Source organism: Branchiostoma belcheri, unplaced genomic scaffold (genome assembly GCF_001625305.1).
Source record: "Branchiostoma belcheri isolate BF01 breed outbred unplaced genomic scaffold, Haploidv18h27 scaffold115, whole genome shotgun sequence".
NCBI classification, from domain to species: Eukaryota; Metazoa; Chordata; class Leptocardii; order Amphioxiformes; family Branchiostomatidae; genus Branchiostoma; species Branchiostoma belcheri.
The window spans coordinates 925,252-940,505 of record NW_017802547.1 but is presented as its reverse complement, the minus strand read 5'-3'; the positions used below and the strand labels follow the sequence as shown (position 1 = coordinate 940,505).

At 41.8% G+C, this 15,254-nt stretch overlaps 2 protein-coding genes across 2 annotated transcripts; both read right to left on the bottom strand.

Moving 5' to 3' along the window:
• Window positions 1–667: 667 nt before the first annotated feature.
• Window positions 668–4,219, bottom strand: LOC109462309 (G/T mismatch-specific thymine DNA glycosylase-like). Its single transcript, XM_019758839.1, has 5 exons — window positions 4,175–4,219; window positions 3,052–3,304; window positions 2,123–2,369; window positions 1,539–1,734; window positions 668–1,117 (listed from the first exon to the last, which is right to left on the bottom strand). The coding sequence occupies exons 1-5, from the start codon at window positions 4,217–4,219 to the stop codon at window positions 776–778; spliced, it is 1,083 nt and encodes a 360-aa protein (XP_019614398.1). The 3' UTR covers window positions 668–775.
• Window positions 4,220–5,131: 912 nt separating this feature from the next.
• On the bottom strand, window positions 5,132–10,415 carry LOC109462357 (autophagy-related protein 13-like). Its single transcript, XM_019758899.1, has 5 exons — window positions 10,228–10,415; window positions 9,535–9,760; window positions 8,676–8,878; window positions 7,860–8,002; window positions 5,132–6,870 (listed from the first exon to the last, which is right to left on the bottom strand). Exons 1-5 carry the CDS (start codon window positions 10,315–10,317, stop codon window positions 6,162–6,164), a joined length of 1,371 nt encoding a protein of 456 aa, XP_019614458.1. The 5' UTR covers window positions 10,318–10,415; the 3' UTR covers window positions 5,132–6,161.
• Between the last annotated feature and the right edge of the window lie 4,839 nt (window positions 10,416–15,254).

Sequence of the window (15,254 nt, the reverse complement as noted above, 5' to 3'; positions counted from 1 at the left end):
TGCGCGCGCGCGCAGCAGCGCGCGAAATCGACCAATATCGGGTCCCAATTCTTAGCTCCGATTTGGGGGTATTTCTCATGCAACGCATCACACCTCAGCAAAACACAATGAATGCGGAAGTAACTATGCCACTGCAGGGCAAAAAAATTGGGGGGTCTATGATCTAATTAAGACATGAAATTAGTGAAAAATATTGTGCCAGGAATGCCAGCAGGACAAGGGTTAAGACTTGTACATTATTGAGACATGTACAACATATGGGTTACATAATTGAAGTCCATTTGATAACTATATAGCCATACAGAGCCTATATAAATATATTCATCACACAAGTAAACAAACAATAAACTATTGAGCATGGCATCTACATACAAAATTCTCCACACTCTCAAAAGTACTGGAAATTCCAGTTCTTATTGCCCTGAGAAAGAGATAATACTGTCATGAAAGAATGTAATCTTTAAAGTTTAAGGTCCATAAGTACAAACATCTGTAATTTTATTGGATAGTGCATAAAATATTTACCCATTACACTAAAGGGATATATATAAGAAGTTTTCTTCTTTTCAAATACAGTTTGTATCATCAAATCCTACATCCTACTTTTCCTAGAACCTATGTAGGAAATTGTTAGATTCTAAGACTAGCATTTGGATGGGGGATGCATAAAAAACACGAATTCTTAGAGTGAAACCCAGAAATCTACATCATTGTGCAAAATGTGTTGAAATTTCAGACAAAGTTCTGTCCTGAGAAAATAATATAATCCCGAGAGTTACTGAGAGACAATATCAGGTATATGGTCCACAAAGTCCATAGGTGGGAACACACTGTCCCAGTTGGGTTGTGCGGCTTCACCTGCAGCAGCTGCAACACCTGGAGCAGCACCTGTTGCCCCGACAGGTGCCCCAACAGGTGGGGGTGGGTCTGCATGCACGTGGGCACCTGCACAGGTGTCGACGTCAAAGTTCTTTTCCTCCTTGACCTTGGTCCTCTTGGCGTCTTCGATGGCCTTGATGAGATCGAAGGAGTAGTCTGTCTCCTCCACGTCCGGGTTGGTCTCCTGGATTCCTTTAAGTTCGTTTCTCAGCCTCTTAAGACGCAGGTAGAACTGCACCTGTGGGAAGGACAAGAACAGTTTTTGAAAGTCACTTTAAAGAACCCACCGCACTTATCGAAAAGAGTAGGGGACCTTCCCGGTGTGAGTGATTCAAACCTTACAATCCGGCCTTACGCAGCTTGTACATGTACGTACATATGTACAAAACTGGTGTGTTACGCCAAAGGCGGTTTACTGGTTGTGCGAAACAAACAAAGATAAAACATAGCCTCCATAGCAGGCTTATAGAACTGGGGGTTTGGTGGTCTTCGGCTGTTTTCTGATTAGCCCAGTTCTAAAAACAGGGGTAATTCAACCAGGCTGGCTATGTTGTCTATATGCAATCAGAAAATAGCACATAAAAGATCTCAAAGACACTGAAGACCCTCAAAACCCCCAGTTTTTGGCATGCTATGGAGGCAAGATAAACCAGTCCCACCTTGTCCTGTGCGCGTGGGAACTGTGCACACCTGGCACTGGAAGACGGCATCACAAATATCCTGGTTGTCGTTCCGGGTACCAGGTCCTCCTGCTGACCAAACTGGAAATCTTTCTTCAGCTTCCGTCCGAAGAACACCGTGGAGAAGGCGTCGTAGATGCTCTTTCCATTAAACGCAGCGATGCGGGGCTGGTATCTGTATCGTGCAATATTTGTTTATTTGTTTATTAGAATTCACGTATCCAAATAGCCAAATCTTATGTACAGAGTATATGTATGATGTAACAATAAAAGTTTAACTTAGGGTATAGAATTTTCTTACACAACCAGTAAGGTTCTCACCTCCAGTCAGAAGCTCTGAGGAAGGTGTCTGATAGACATCAAAACGTAAGCAGGTGAGAACCTTACTGGTTGTGTAAGAAGAAAATTCTATACCCTAAGTATCTTCCAACCTGATGAAATTATTTATGGGAATAAAGGTTTAACTATTCTCTAACATGTGATCTCTAAGATCGAAACATTCTTGAATGTATTTTCCTATTTGAACACTATTGGTTATCTCCCCTGAGAATGTAATGACATACCTCTGCAGCTTCCCGACAAGAATCTTTGCTCCCTCTCCCATCTCCTTCCGCGAGAGATCCTTACTTCCAGGTGTGGTCCGTTCCACCACGTTCGTAAATCCGATGCCATAGTTCACGAGTTTGAAGTCATCCATGGCCGTCATGGGTCGGTCGATGAGACGTGACATGTACAGGCACTTCCAGAAGTGGTTACCCGGGCCTGGGTAGTGGTGACCCACGTACGCTGCCATCAAACCTGGGTTTATACCTGCAACAATGGATATTGTTAGTATCATAACGTGGGTGTGTCGATGAGCCGTGACATGTACAGGCACTTCCAGAAGTGGTTACCCGGCCCGGGGTAATGGTGACCCACATACGCTGCCATCAAACCTGGGTTTATACCTGGAACAATAATAGTGTTTTATTGCAAATTCATGCCTGAGGGCTAATTGCAGGAACTGTGAGCAGAAACATTTGGTATAAAAAACAGATAATTAGTACACATAGAACTACTGATAACTACTAAGAAACTACTAGTAAAAACTACTGGGTTTGACTTCTTTTTGAAGATAGAGGAAGACAAAGGATCCCACTTTTTCTGTAATTTGTGGGTTTTTGGATGTTAAGAGGAGAGTAGTTTTCTTTTCATTTGTATATGTGAGAAAGTTTGGGTAGAATTTGGAGGCTACGTCAAAGAGTTCATTTCGTTCCTTGCTATAGAGGGTACAATTTGAGATCTGTAACAATGTATATTCTTAATAACAATGGCACTAGAAAGCATTGTATTCTCGCTGGTTCTAACCCCTCCCTCGAGTGTGGTTGGCCACCTGTTTGAACATGTGCAGGCACACGTGTGTGCCCAGGGATACCTAAAAAACAGATCAATGAATCTGAGGTATGCCCTGGTAAACTTGAAACTTGAGTATAGACATGTTTTTCCTACATACCGATGATCACGATGTCCAGATTGGGACAGAGGTGGTCTGGCAGTGTACGGAGTAAAAGTTCAGACTCAGGTGTGCCCTTGAAGCGGTCGACCTTGCGCTTCGGTTTCTTGTCCTTGTCGTCCTCGACCTTCTTGGCTTTCTTGACCTTCATGGTGTCGGTGATTTTCTCCTGCTTGGATTTTGGAGGTCGGCCTCGCTTCTTGGGGGCTGACTTGGCCGGTGTGGACTCCTTCCCGACATTCTGTGGCAGGGGCTTAAGGAACAAACCATGAGAATCTCGTATGGTTTCAATAGTAAATTTATTGTCAATACATGACTGAAGACTAATCGCAAATACATCTTATTAATATTATTATATTAAGTTATAGAATCTTATACAATTCATTAAGTTTATTGCAAATAGATGCCTGAGGCTAGTTGCGAGTACATCTTGGCTTGCAAGTTGATGGTAACTTGGAAATAATAAGGACCAACCCTTGAAGGCTTGATGAACTAAGTTTTTATTGAATGAATAGCCATATCAAAGTTTTCCAGGGCCAACATTATCCCAAGAAAGTCCTACTAGCATTCCATCATAACAATTTACATTTGTGTGAGTAAAACACAAACTCCTTGGGGTGGGAAGCTGTTCCTGAACTAGAGAGCTCAGCCCTTTTGTCTACTCAATCATGTGTTATAAATAATTAGCTGAAGGTGTTAATTGATATTCATGAGGCTTCACGCCCCACTACACACCCCTACAAAACATAATGCACACAGAAGACAATACTAGTAATTCCCTCTCTCCGACTTTTCAGAGTAAAGCAGTGAACATATCTGTGAGAAACAAAGTGAAACCATCCACACTCACTGCATTTTCAAGAAGAATTTGCTTGAATGTTTTAATACATCGTTAGATCAAACCTTTCTGTTGTTTTTGTGACTGAATTATGAAACTCGTGGCACACACGTTAATCTTTCTAACTCTACGTCATATCGTTAAATTCCCTGAGAAATTAGCCGAAGAGTAACAGTCGACCAAATTTCCTATTCATTCATTTAAACCCACCCGTTATGCATATATTAACTGGCTTTTAAATAGAACCCCGGCTTTTAAATATAAGAAATAGAAAACAACAAATACCTGTGCCGGAACACCGTTAGCTGCAGACACCCCACTTTCCGACATCCTCAGCCGATTTTTGATGCTTAAAAACTGACGATCAGCTGCGAAATAATCTCAAAACTGAGCAAAAACCGGCCGATCTGCTGTCTTTGTTTACTGTGCAGTTTTTTCTGCACAAAACCGGACGCAAATAAACCGATCTTTTACCGAATTTACGGCTAAAATTTCCGATCTATGAATATTTTCTTGATCACTGATACAGAGAGTATAATGTGCGTCCACAGAAATGTTGGATTTTGGGTGAAAATGTCCTAAAATGATGATTTTCTGACCAACACACGATGCAGACGACAGAAGATGGGGACGCTAAGGTCAGACGCGGGGCATGACGGGATAGCTCAGGGCAACGCCCTCGTGTAACCCAAACCTCAACTCCAAGCAGATGTGCAGAGCTGGGACACGTCTTCCACATACTTTCTTTTGTAAATAATACGTTTCACTGATTATTTCTTTAATCAAAGTGGGAAAAAAATGTCTTTATTTTTTTGCATGTATTGCCAGACCACCAGTAAAAGCATTAAAATAACATCCTACTTTATTCATAAGTAAACAATTGTCTTTATTTTCTTGCTTGTATAGCCAGACCACCAGTAAAAGCATTAAGGTAACATCCAACTTTATTCATATCATACCTGGGCCGCGATTACGTTCGATACGGGTGTTCTGGACTGGTTTCTCCAGTTATGCTGCTAACATACATACATACATACATACTCTCCAAGCAGAGGTTTGGGGGTATTTTTGCCGTGTTTTAGGCTTTTTTTATCGGGGTTTCTCTTTTGCACAGGGATTTTTTTTCACCCAACCCAGCACTCACCCCGAGTTGGGTGAAAAAAAAATTCCAGTGCAAAAGAGAAACCCCGATAAAAAAAGCCTAAAACACGCCAAAAATACCCCCAAACCTCTGCTTGGAGAGTAATACATACATACATACATACAGACCCAGAAACTCCACAATGGTCAAACCAAAAACATACCCTTCTGACAAAGGCAATAAACTACGTGAAATATTCCACACAGAAACATTATAGTTTCAACTGTTCAACTTAAATTTACTAACATTCATTTTACATTTTTACAAACCTACTACTAGATTCTCTTGTTTATGCAGTCATCAGTATATACATGGATACAGTGTATCTTTTTTTCTTGCATTGACTGTACGTGGCAACATTGTTACATGTAGCAACACTGACATACCAAACATGTTTGCAACAGCTTGCTACTTATGTTTTAACTATGTACACAATATCTATGATATCATTATAGATATAAATGATACAACTGTGATCAGCAAAACGCACAGATGTACATGTACTTTTAGAAAACACGTGAATATATTGAGTGTTTTAAGCCTTTTAAATCAAACTGCTGCTCCAAAAGACATTTCTTTAGCACTGTTTATTTTTTTAGGGTTTGATTTTTTTTCCTTCTTCTTCTCCAAGTCTAAGGCAAGACTAAGACAAAGTTGACTTGTTTTTCCATGTCTATTTTAGCTTTGTTGCTCTTGTGTTATATAATTACATGTATAGTTTACAAAAGTCTCAGATACACTGCGACTGACAAATCCATTGTACCTGCAATACTGCACATCAGTAAGGCAAGTACATGTAAGTAACAAAAACTATCTTTCATTCCTATCATCCTTGTCTCTAAGCCAAGACTAAGACAACTTTGTGAGATGAGAAAGTTCAAACTGTTCTCCAACTCAAAGAATTACCGAAAGTTTCAACCAATCACATGGTCTTCCTCAGCTTTCTGACCCAAATTTCAGTGACTTGGAGAACTGTTCAAACTTTCTAATAAATTAACTGCATTTTAGTATTTTGACAGCATTTTTACCAAATTGAATCTAGATGCCCCTTCATGCTACCAGCAAAACAGTGTTGTACATGTATATAGCCTTGAGTAGATGTTGTTCCTGGCTCTTAACTAGCTTAAGTAACTACTGGTCCTCCTGCAAAGACAGCACAAAGTCATCAAACTCATCCAGATTGTCCTCATATTTAGCCAGATCCTGTGAAAACGAGGCCAGGGTATCGGTTACGCACGGCTGCTTGGAGTCCGCGAAGGTGACGAGCTGCGGGGGATTCTGACACTCCTTATAGAACGTCCCAAGGTCACTGTTGGAGTCACATTTCCCGAACGCCGGTTTCTGAACCTCGACCACGACAAAGTCCTCGTGCGGGGAGGAGGAAAGCTGGCTTCCGTACGAACCGGTCGAGCCGGCTAAACCGTAGGACGTCATACGCAGGCAGTCTGATTGGTCGAACATTGCGCCGGTCTGTTCGGAAGCGGGGAAGGGGGATAGCGACGACGCTCGCTCGCGGGGTTCAGCTTTCTGCTGCGTCAGCAGCTCGAACGGGACGTTACAGACTTTCCCATCGTCGCCGCCGACAACGTCCTTCCCAAGGGCGAACGCCCCGACCTTGGGCGCTGCTGACAGGTTCACGTGTTCACCCTGTTCCCCGATGGCTGCTGTGGTGAACTGCTGCAAGTCATTCTGGGTAGCCGCGCGGGAGAAGGTCATCTGGTTGGGAGGTGAGACGGAGCAGCTGCCCACCCCTATTTCCTGCAATGGATCCTCCCAGTCTGCCGGAAGGTCGTCAGCGTAGATCTGGAACCGAGGCTCGCTCGGGTTTCTGCTGATGTACCTGCCAGAGGAAAGCAAGAAAGTAACTATAAAATTTTATATAAGTCTTAAAGAAGTGAAACCCTTCAGACATACTTTTAGACATAGTTATAGTTCTAGACAGCTACCTTTATCATGTAGATTTTAGTTGTTTTATACTCTGTTTCAATGTTCTTTTATGTTTTGTAATTTGCAATTAGCCTCTGGGCACGAATTTGCAATAAACTTTTCAATATAAGATTTTATAACAAAAACTCTCATTACACTCTGGACACTATCCTAAGAAACTTTGGACACAAGCGTAAGTGCATAAGATATCATTTTATCATAAAAAAGTTTGCATCTTTCAACTTAGAAGAGGTTTTTGAAGCTGATGCCATAGACACCCTCATGCCTCTTGTCCAACAGCACCAGAGAGGTGACAATGCTAAAGAAGTAGCCTCTACCAGGCTTCGAGAAAGAAGGAAGAAAGTGATGTATAAAATTTTATAACAACAAGACTGGCAATGAAAACATACACTGCCATGGCGAATGTGGTTGCTGTTAGGGTTATTGTTTGCATGGCACTGCTATCATTTCATGATTTTGAGGAAGACTTGGTGCCTGTTAAGTCTAGACAGATACAGTGCACTTCTCCCCTGAATGTATAGTGAACGAAGTTCTGATTGTGCAAAAGAAAATCCCTATAACTTGAGTAAAAGCTGTAAAACATGGGCAACAACAACATCTAGTCTCTACCAGACTAACTACGCTGGCTCTATATAGGAGAATATTTGCCAGGGGAGTTTGGCCGCCTTGTAGGTTTGACTGGCCGCGCAGGAGGGAAAGAAACTACCTCCCCGCGGCCGGACTCCCTTGGCCCATTTTAGTCTCTTTTTTGCCGAATTCTATGATCCGTATTCCCGTAGAAAGGCCTGGTGGAGGCAACAACAACATCCCATATACCGTGGACTGGGATTATTGGCAAGCCTTCTCATCCCTAAGATGGTATCAAGGTATCAAGGTATATACCGTGGAGGAGTGTTGGCCATGTAGTGGTCTGCCTTCATCTGTAGCCCTGCATACCCATCAGACGGGATGGTGAGTTTGGTCCGGTAGGCGGCTGACATGGTCAGGGTTCCAATCGGCGTGGGCACAGCTCCAACTCTCATCACCTGAGGAAACAAGAAAAAATAGAAGAAATATAAATCTACAGTGGGGGTCAATGGAAGACAGAAGAAAACGTCTGGACTAGTACTATGCATGATGTACAAAATGACTGATAAACTGGTGGACGTCCCAACTGCTAAGTACCTAATACCAGCTCAGAAAAGGACAAGAAATAGTCATGCCTTCAGAGTTGTAAATCGTAAGCTGGTGTGTTACACCAAAGGGCAGTTATAACGGCTATACAGATACAGAAGCTGGTGTGTTACGCCGAAGGGTGGTTATACGGGCTATACAGACACAGAAGCTGGTGTGTTACACCGAAGGGTGGTTATACCGACTATACACAAATCTGATACAGAAGCTGGTGTGTTACGCCGGAGGGCGGTTATACCGGCTATACAGATACAGAAGCTGGTGTGTTACACTGAAGGGCGGTTATACCGGCTATACAGATACAGAAGCTGGTGTGTTACGCCGAAGGGCGGTTATGCCAGCTATACAGATAGTCAGATACAGAAGCTGGTGTGTTACACCGAAGGGCGGTTATACCAGCTATACCGATACAGAAGCTGGTGTGTTACGCCGAAGGGCGGTTATACCGGCTATACAGATACAGAAGCTGGTGTGTTACAACAAAGGACAGTTATACCAGCTATAATAATGGAAACAGATACAAACCTGGAAACCCTCCCCAAGCCCCTCAAACTTGACGTCCCCAAAGTATATCCTGTACATGATGACGAAGTCTGTTCCCTGTTTGCGGGAGAGTCGGTACGCCGGGGTCACGCGCGTCAGCGTGAAGAGAGACCGCAGAAGGATGCCCATCCGGTTATACACCGTGTAGCTGACTTTGATGTCGGCTTCTGAACGATCGTTCATACCTGAAACACATAGAGGTTTTAGTAGCATCTAGAAACACTCTAGAGATACACTGTGTAGCTCACTTTGAATCTTCTTCTGAACGGCCATTCCTACCTGGAGAGGAAACAAATACTGAAATAGACTGATGTGTAAGGTTTTCTCTAACTTAGAGATGTTCCTTAGTTGTGCTGTAGATTCTACACCGTGTAGGTCACTTTGATGTCACACCTGGAACACATAGAGGTTTATAATTAGCATGTACATTTCCTACAACATACAAGTATAGCATACAGTGTACATACAGTTATCAGTTAGTCTCTATCAGACTAACTACGCTATTTGCCAGGGAAGTTTGACCGCCTTGTAGGTTTGACTGGCAGAGGGAAAGAAACTACCTCCCCGCGGCCGGACTCCCTTGGCCAATTTTACTCTCTTTTTTGCCGAATTCTATGATCCGTATCCCCGTAGAAAGGCCTGGTGGAGGCTATAATACAGTATTGATAACTGGATAAGTCACAACAACAACAACCTACCCAGGCACCATGTCTCCAGGATCATGGAGTCTCCCTCGGACGTTGTTAGTGAGATCTCCACACACAGTGACTGGCCCAGACTGGCAACATTAGCACATTACAACAACAACCTAACAACAACAACCTAACAATAACCTACGTACCCAGGCACCATGTCTCCAGGATCATGGAGTCTCCCTCGGAGGTTGTTAGTGAGATCTCCACACACAGAGACTGGCCCAGGCTGGGCAGCTGACCCGATATGGTTCGCTTGCCCTCTGCTAGGACCCGCGGTACGTCCGTGATGCCCAGGTTAAACCAGTCTGCACCGGTTGTGGACGGTTTGGACTTGGTACGAACCTTGTCACCCAGGCGAGACTGGACTATCACCTGCAGAAGGAAATATATGAAACATAATGTAAATGTAAATGTTTAAAATTATATTCCAACATTCCATGGCTAGAGACATGGTGAGGGCACACTCAAGTTTTTAACTTATTCTATGCCGCCACCAAAGCAGAGGACAAATACAGGATGGGATAGTACTAATTTTCCCTTGAGTTTAGTAAGGAAAGTCGTGCAAAGTATGAAACATCGTGCCAAGACATCCACAGATTCTTAAGTTATTGTGTTAACAAACCTACAAACTAACAAACAATTTCGCTGAGAAAACCAAAGCCACCTCGACAGAGGTAAAAATTCAACATTTATTATATTATCTGAAGGGTGAAATGAGGTATACGAAATATCACGTCATTCCATCCACAGATTCTTACGTTATGATCGAAAATTATCAAGCTAGACCACTTCGGCAAAGGTGAAAATTATTTTTCGGACAACAACAAAGCTATAATCACCTGAATGCTCTTTAGACATAAGAATTTGATGTATTTATCCAGGTCCTTTTTGTCCTGCGGACTCAGATTAACCTCTAAGTTCTCTGTCATGGTGATGACAACCGTACGGAGGCGGGAAACACTCAGAAAAACATCGGAGTTTTTAGACTTTTCGAAGGATCGCAGAAAGAAAATGGCGGATGGAAATAAGGAAGGAGACTTCTGCACATGCGCGGGAAAACAAGGCATGGGCGGTACCAATATGAGACAGGGGGGTAAAATAAAAAGGATTTCAAAACTGTATTCAAGAAGAAGAACGTTTTCTAACGTTAATGTAAACGAAATCTAAATGTTTAATAAAACATTTATGAATAAGGTAAAAAAAAAGTGTTTGCAACCCACTGTAGTTTTTGATGAGGAATCTTTTTGAACCTCCATGGAAATACAACTACAAAACTAGAGTTCCACGATTTCATACCTTTGCCAAGCCTTGCCTTTGCTAAATGATTTTAATCTTTCTGACTGACAAATTATAAATTATTCCCCCTGATTATGCAAATAGGATCCTCATATCCATGAATTATACCAGTTGATCATATTCTTCACAAATAGACAGTCTTATGTTAACAAAGAATGCCATTCTAGCATTTCCTCATAAATTATGCAAATGAGGCCTTTATTTGAATAAGGCCATGTTGATTTGATTATATGGATGACATCCGCGCGCGCATGAATTTTCGGCCGTTTCCAAAAAAAAAAAGTTTTCAACCATACTGTAAATCGTACAAAACAGTTGCAAAATGAGCAAAAATATACCGTAAGTTACAAAAAAATAAGTAAAAACTATACCAATGTCGTAGAATGCCAAAATCAAACGAAAAAAGACAAAATTGTAAGGAAATGAACTTGAAGATTAGATTATTCGCCAAACCATATTCTGTCCCATTTGTTCAACCCTCAAGACCACGTAGATTTCATAATGAAAACAACTTTTTTTTTTTTTTGCAAAACTTTTTTTTTATTCGCACGCTCGCATCTTTTTTGGGGCTCCCGGAGGATGTCATCCATATAATCAAATCAACGTAATATAGTACATGGCCTAAGTTATGTTTAATGATGTTCACCTAGCTTTCATATACCCTAAGTATGAAATCTCAGGTAGTTACCATTGCTGAATTACCAAATTTTCTCATCAATGATGCAAATCAAGTCTTAATTCACATAATCAGTAACAGTGTGCCCGCACCCGTTTACTCTATAGCGGACCAACTCCCCCGGCTCTCTCTATTTGGCCCGATTTCTACTCTTTCCAGCCGCCTCCCGAAGCCTGATAGAGGCTATCGCAGGCCGTCTTTAACATTTTGATGCTGTGACAGAACCTCTGTAACAAGCCGCATTGCACTCAAAGCAACTTCGCAGTAAATGTTACTGAAAACGCCGGTGTGGGACCTAAATCAACCTCCGGTATGATACCAGTTTCGAAAACTTTTTTTTAAAATATAATTCAAGAAATACGCCAATATTTCTAACCCTTGATAAATATATTCTCAAACGTGAGAAATTGTAATAAAATCCGAAAAACAGCAAAATTTGTTTGAAATTATTTTTTGTAATTTTCCACTGGCCGTATGACGTCATTTCCACAACCGCAGGATTTTTCAACACGTACGGGCAGACGAGGATTTGGACGCTCTGTTTTAAAATGTCTCAAAAACATTATTTTTGAGATTTTTGTGTGCATTTTTCGTCAGAATATGCAGTTAAGGTCTTGTTCAACTGGCAGGATGAAAAATTACGGGACATTTTACGGTAATTTACCGAAAAAGTCGACAAAATTGCAGGCAAGAACCGCGACAACTCTGCAGCCGAGTCGGGTTTGACGTGTGTGACGTAAGTAAGATTGTTGAGCAATTTTCTGTATTTCTGGGCGAAGTTTTTAGCGTAAAAGTACCTCTAATTTGTTCACAACAGATTTGGACAACTGTTTCGTTCCTTTATCCATAAATTCTGTGGTAATTTTCTGTCCTTTGGGGTATTTTTCATGGCAATTTCTGGGGAAAACTCGGCAGACTTTTTTTAAAAATGCCTGTTGCTGTTTTCATTTGACGCAGTTTGAGTTCCTCTCGTTTGACGATATGAATTTACCTCGAGTTTAGTTATTTTGCTCAGAGAAGTCGAGAATACATTCTTTAGTGCCTTAAGTAGTGAATACTGAGAAAATGGTACGTGATTTTGGTACTTTTTAAGCGATAATATGTGAAAAAATGGCATAGGTAGGGCGTCATAATGTTTAGCATATGAATCTCGGTGACCAGGTGTTGGTGGGTAAATTGGTTAACATGGCGGATGTGCAAATCCTTTATATTCAGGGATTTGGTGTATTTTCAAACTAGTATCAAGCTAGGAGGCAAACCTAAAATACTTCAAACAGCTTTATCTTAAGATGCTGTTCAGATTTCCTTTGTTTCGACAGGTTTTGAACAGCAAAATGACAGACATTTTTTAAGAAGATTCCCAGATGAGAGAATATTCAGCCCACTTTCTCCCAGCCTTACACTTGGTAGGCATGGCTATTTGTTATAGTAATGTTAACCATTTTGTCAGCCATTCTTATCCTTTGCCTTTACAAGTCAGTTAAATGTTTTCGTGCCACCATGTACACTAGCCTAGATGATCATTACATGGAAAGATATTGGTAATCCTGTTATCAAATGTCTCTTGTCTCAGATTGATGTGTTGAAATATCAATATAAAGTTGATATGTTGTAGGGATTTTTGTTACGAAAATGATGCAATGAATTCTTTCTCAGACCATGCTTTATACATGTTTTGCCACAGATTTCAAAACACTTAACACCATCAACACACAAACACACCTTTTCTTGGTGCTGAACACCATACACACACAAATATACCTGTCCTTGGTGCTGAACAATATTTAAACACAGGTAAACACACCTGTCCTTGGAGCTGAACATCATACACACCCAGCAAACATACCTGTCCTTGGTGCTGAACACCATCCACACACAGGCAAACACACCTGTCCTTGGTGCTGAACACCATCCACACACAGGCAAACACACCTGTCCTTGGTGCTGAACACCATCCACACACAAACATACTTTTCGTTGGTGCAAAACACCATCCACACATAGTTAAACACACCTGTCCTTGGTGCTGAACACCATAAACATACAAACACACCTGTCCTTGATTCTGAACACCATCCACACACAGGCTAACATGCCTGTCCTTTGTGCTGAACACTATCCACACACAGGTAAACATGCATGTCCTTGGTGCTGAACCCCATCCATACACATACATACCTGTCCTTGGTGCTGAACACCATCCACACACAGATAAACATACCTGTCCTTTGTGCTGAACACTATCCACACACAGGTAAACATGCCTGTCCTTGGTGCTGAATGCCATCCACACACGAACACACCTGTCCTTGGAGCTGAACACCATCCACACACAGATAAACGCCACCTCGTCCCTGGTGCTGAACACCACCACACACAACACACCTGTCCTTGGTACTGAACACCATCCACACACAGGTAACATGCCTGTCCTTGGTGCTGAATGCCATCCATACACAAACACACCTGTCCTTGGAGCTGAGCACCATCCACACACAAACATACCTGTCCTTGGTGCTGAACACTTTCCACACACAGGTAAACACACCTGTCCTTGGAGCTGAACACCATCGATATCCATACACAAACACACCTGTCCCTGGTGCTGAACACCATACACACACAAACACACCTGTCCTTGGTGCTGAACAACATACACACACAGGTAAACATGCCTATCCTTGGTGCTGAACAATATTTAAACACAGGTAAACACACCTGTCCTTGGTGCTGAACACCATCCACACACAAACATACTTTTCGTTGGTGTAAAACACCATCCACACACAGGTGAACACGCCTGTCCTTGGTGCTGAATGCCATCCATACACATACATACCTGTCCTTGGTTCTGATCACCATCCATACACATACATACCTGTCCTTTGTGCTGAACACTATCCACACACAGGTAAACATGCCTGTCCTTGGTGCTGAATGCCATCCACACACAAACACACCTGTCCTTGGAGCTGAACACCATCCACACACAGGTAAACATGCCTGTCCTTGGAGCTGAACACCATCCACACACAAACATACCTGTTCCTGGTGCTGAACGCCATCCATACACAGCTAAAGCCACCTGTCCCTGGTGCTGAACGCCATGTCCATACACATACATACCTGTCCTTGGTGCTGAACACTTTCCGCACACAGGTAAACACACCTGTCCTTGGTGCTGAACACTTTCCACACACAGGTAAACACACCTGTCCTTGGAGCTGAACACCATCGATATCCATACACATACACACCTGTCCCTGGTGCTGAACACCATCCACATACAAACATACAAATATCTTGAGGCATCATTTTGTAGACATCCATGCAAGTAGAATTGAAAACTCTGTTTCATTTTCTTCCTCCCAGACCAGTGAAGCCAGGTGGAGAGAAGACATACTGTCAACATATGTTAGGAGGTTTTCTAGACCATTTCTTACTCATTTAAGAAAATTATGTCAGCTTCCTTTTACCCGTAGCATATAAAGATTGTGTAAAAATTCATTGCTATAAATTCATTTCATCAAGTTTGATAAGATTGAGTTTGAAACGATTCTGTTCAATTTTTGGAACAATTTGTTTTTTTTCATACAATGGAAATAAATATTCATACATGTACTTGATTTTGCCATAGTCATAGCCATAGCTGGTAGACTTTTGTGATGTTGCAGTGAAATAGAATCAACAGATACATTTTAATATTTACAGTATTTATATTCAAACGAGAATATTCATGTGGAACTTGTAGAAAAAAGTGTTGATGCAGTCATACTAATATCATGACAGAATTCTTTATGTAACTGTAAATAACTCAACTGTTTATGTGTACATAAGGCCACACCGACTTAATTTTATGGATGACATCCACGCCCACATTGATTTTCGCCTGTT

Excerpts from the sequence above, each read along its gene's own strand:
- LOC109462309 (XM_019758839.1), bottom strand. The coding sequence starts at position 4,219 with ATGTCGGAAAGTGGGGTGTCTGCAGCTAACGGTGTTCCGGCACAG. Across the intron at positions 2,370-3,051 it reads TCTGGACATCGTGATCATCG|GTATAAACCCAGGTTTGATG; the intron begins GTATGTAGGAAA and ends CCATTGTTGCAG. Across the intron at positions 1,118-1,538 it reads TCCCACGCGCACAGGACAAG|GTGCAGTTCTACCTGCGTCT; the intron begins GTGGGACTGGTT and ends TCCTTCCCACAG.
- LOC109462357 (XM_019758899.1), bottom strand. The coding sequence starts at position 10,317 with ATGACAGAGAACTTAGAGGTTAATCTGAGTCCGCAGGACAAAAAGGAC. Across the intron at positions 8,003-8,675 it reads GGCTTGGGGAGGGTTTCCAG|GTGATGAGAGTTGGAGCTGT; the intron begins GTTTGTATCTGT and ends TTGTTTCCTCAG. Across the intron at positions 6,871-7,859 it reads ATGGCCAACACTCCTCCACG|GTACATCAGCAGAAACCCGA; the intron begins GTATATACCTTG and ends TTCCTCTGGCAG.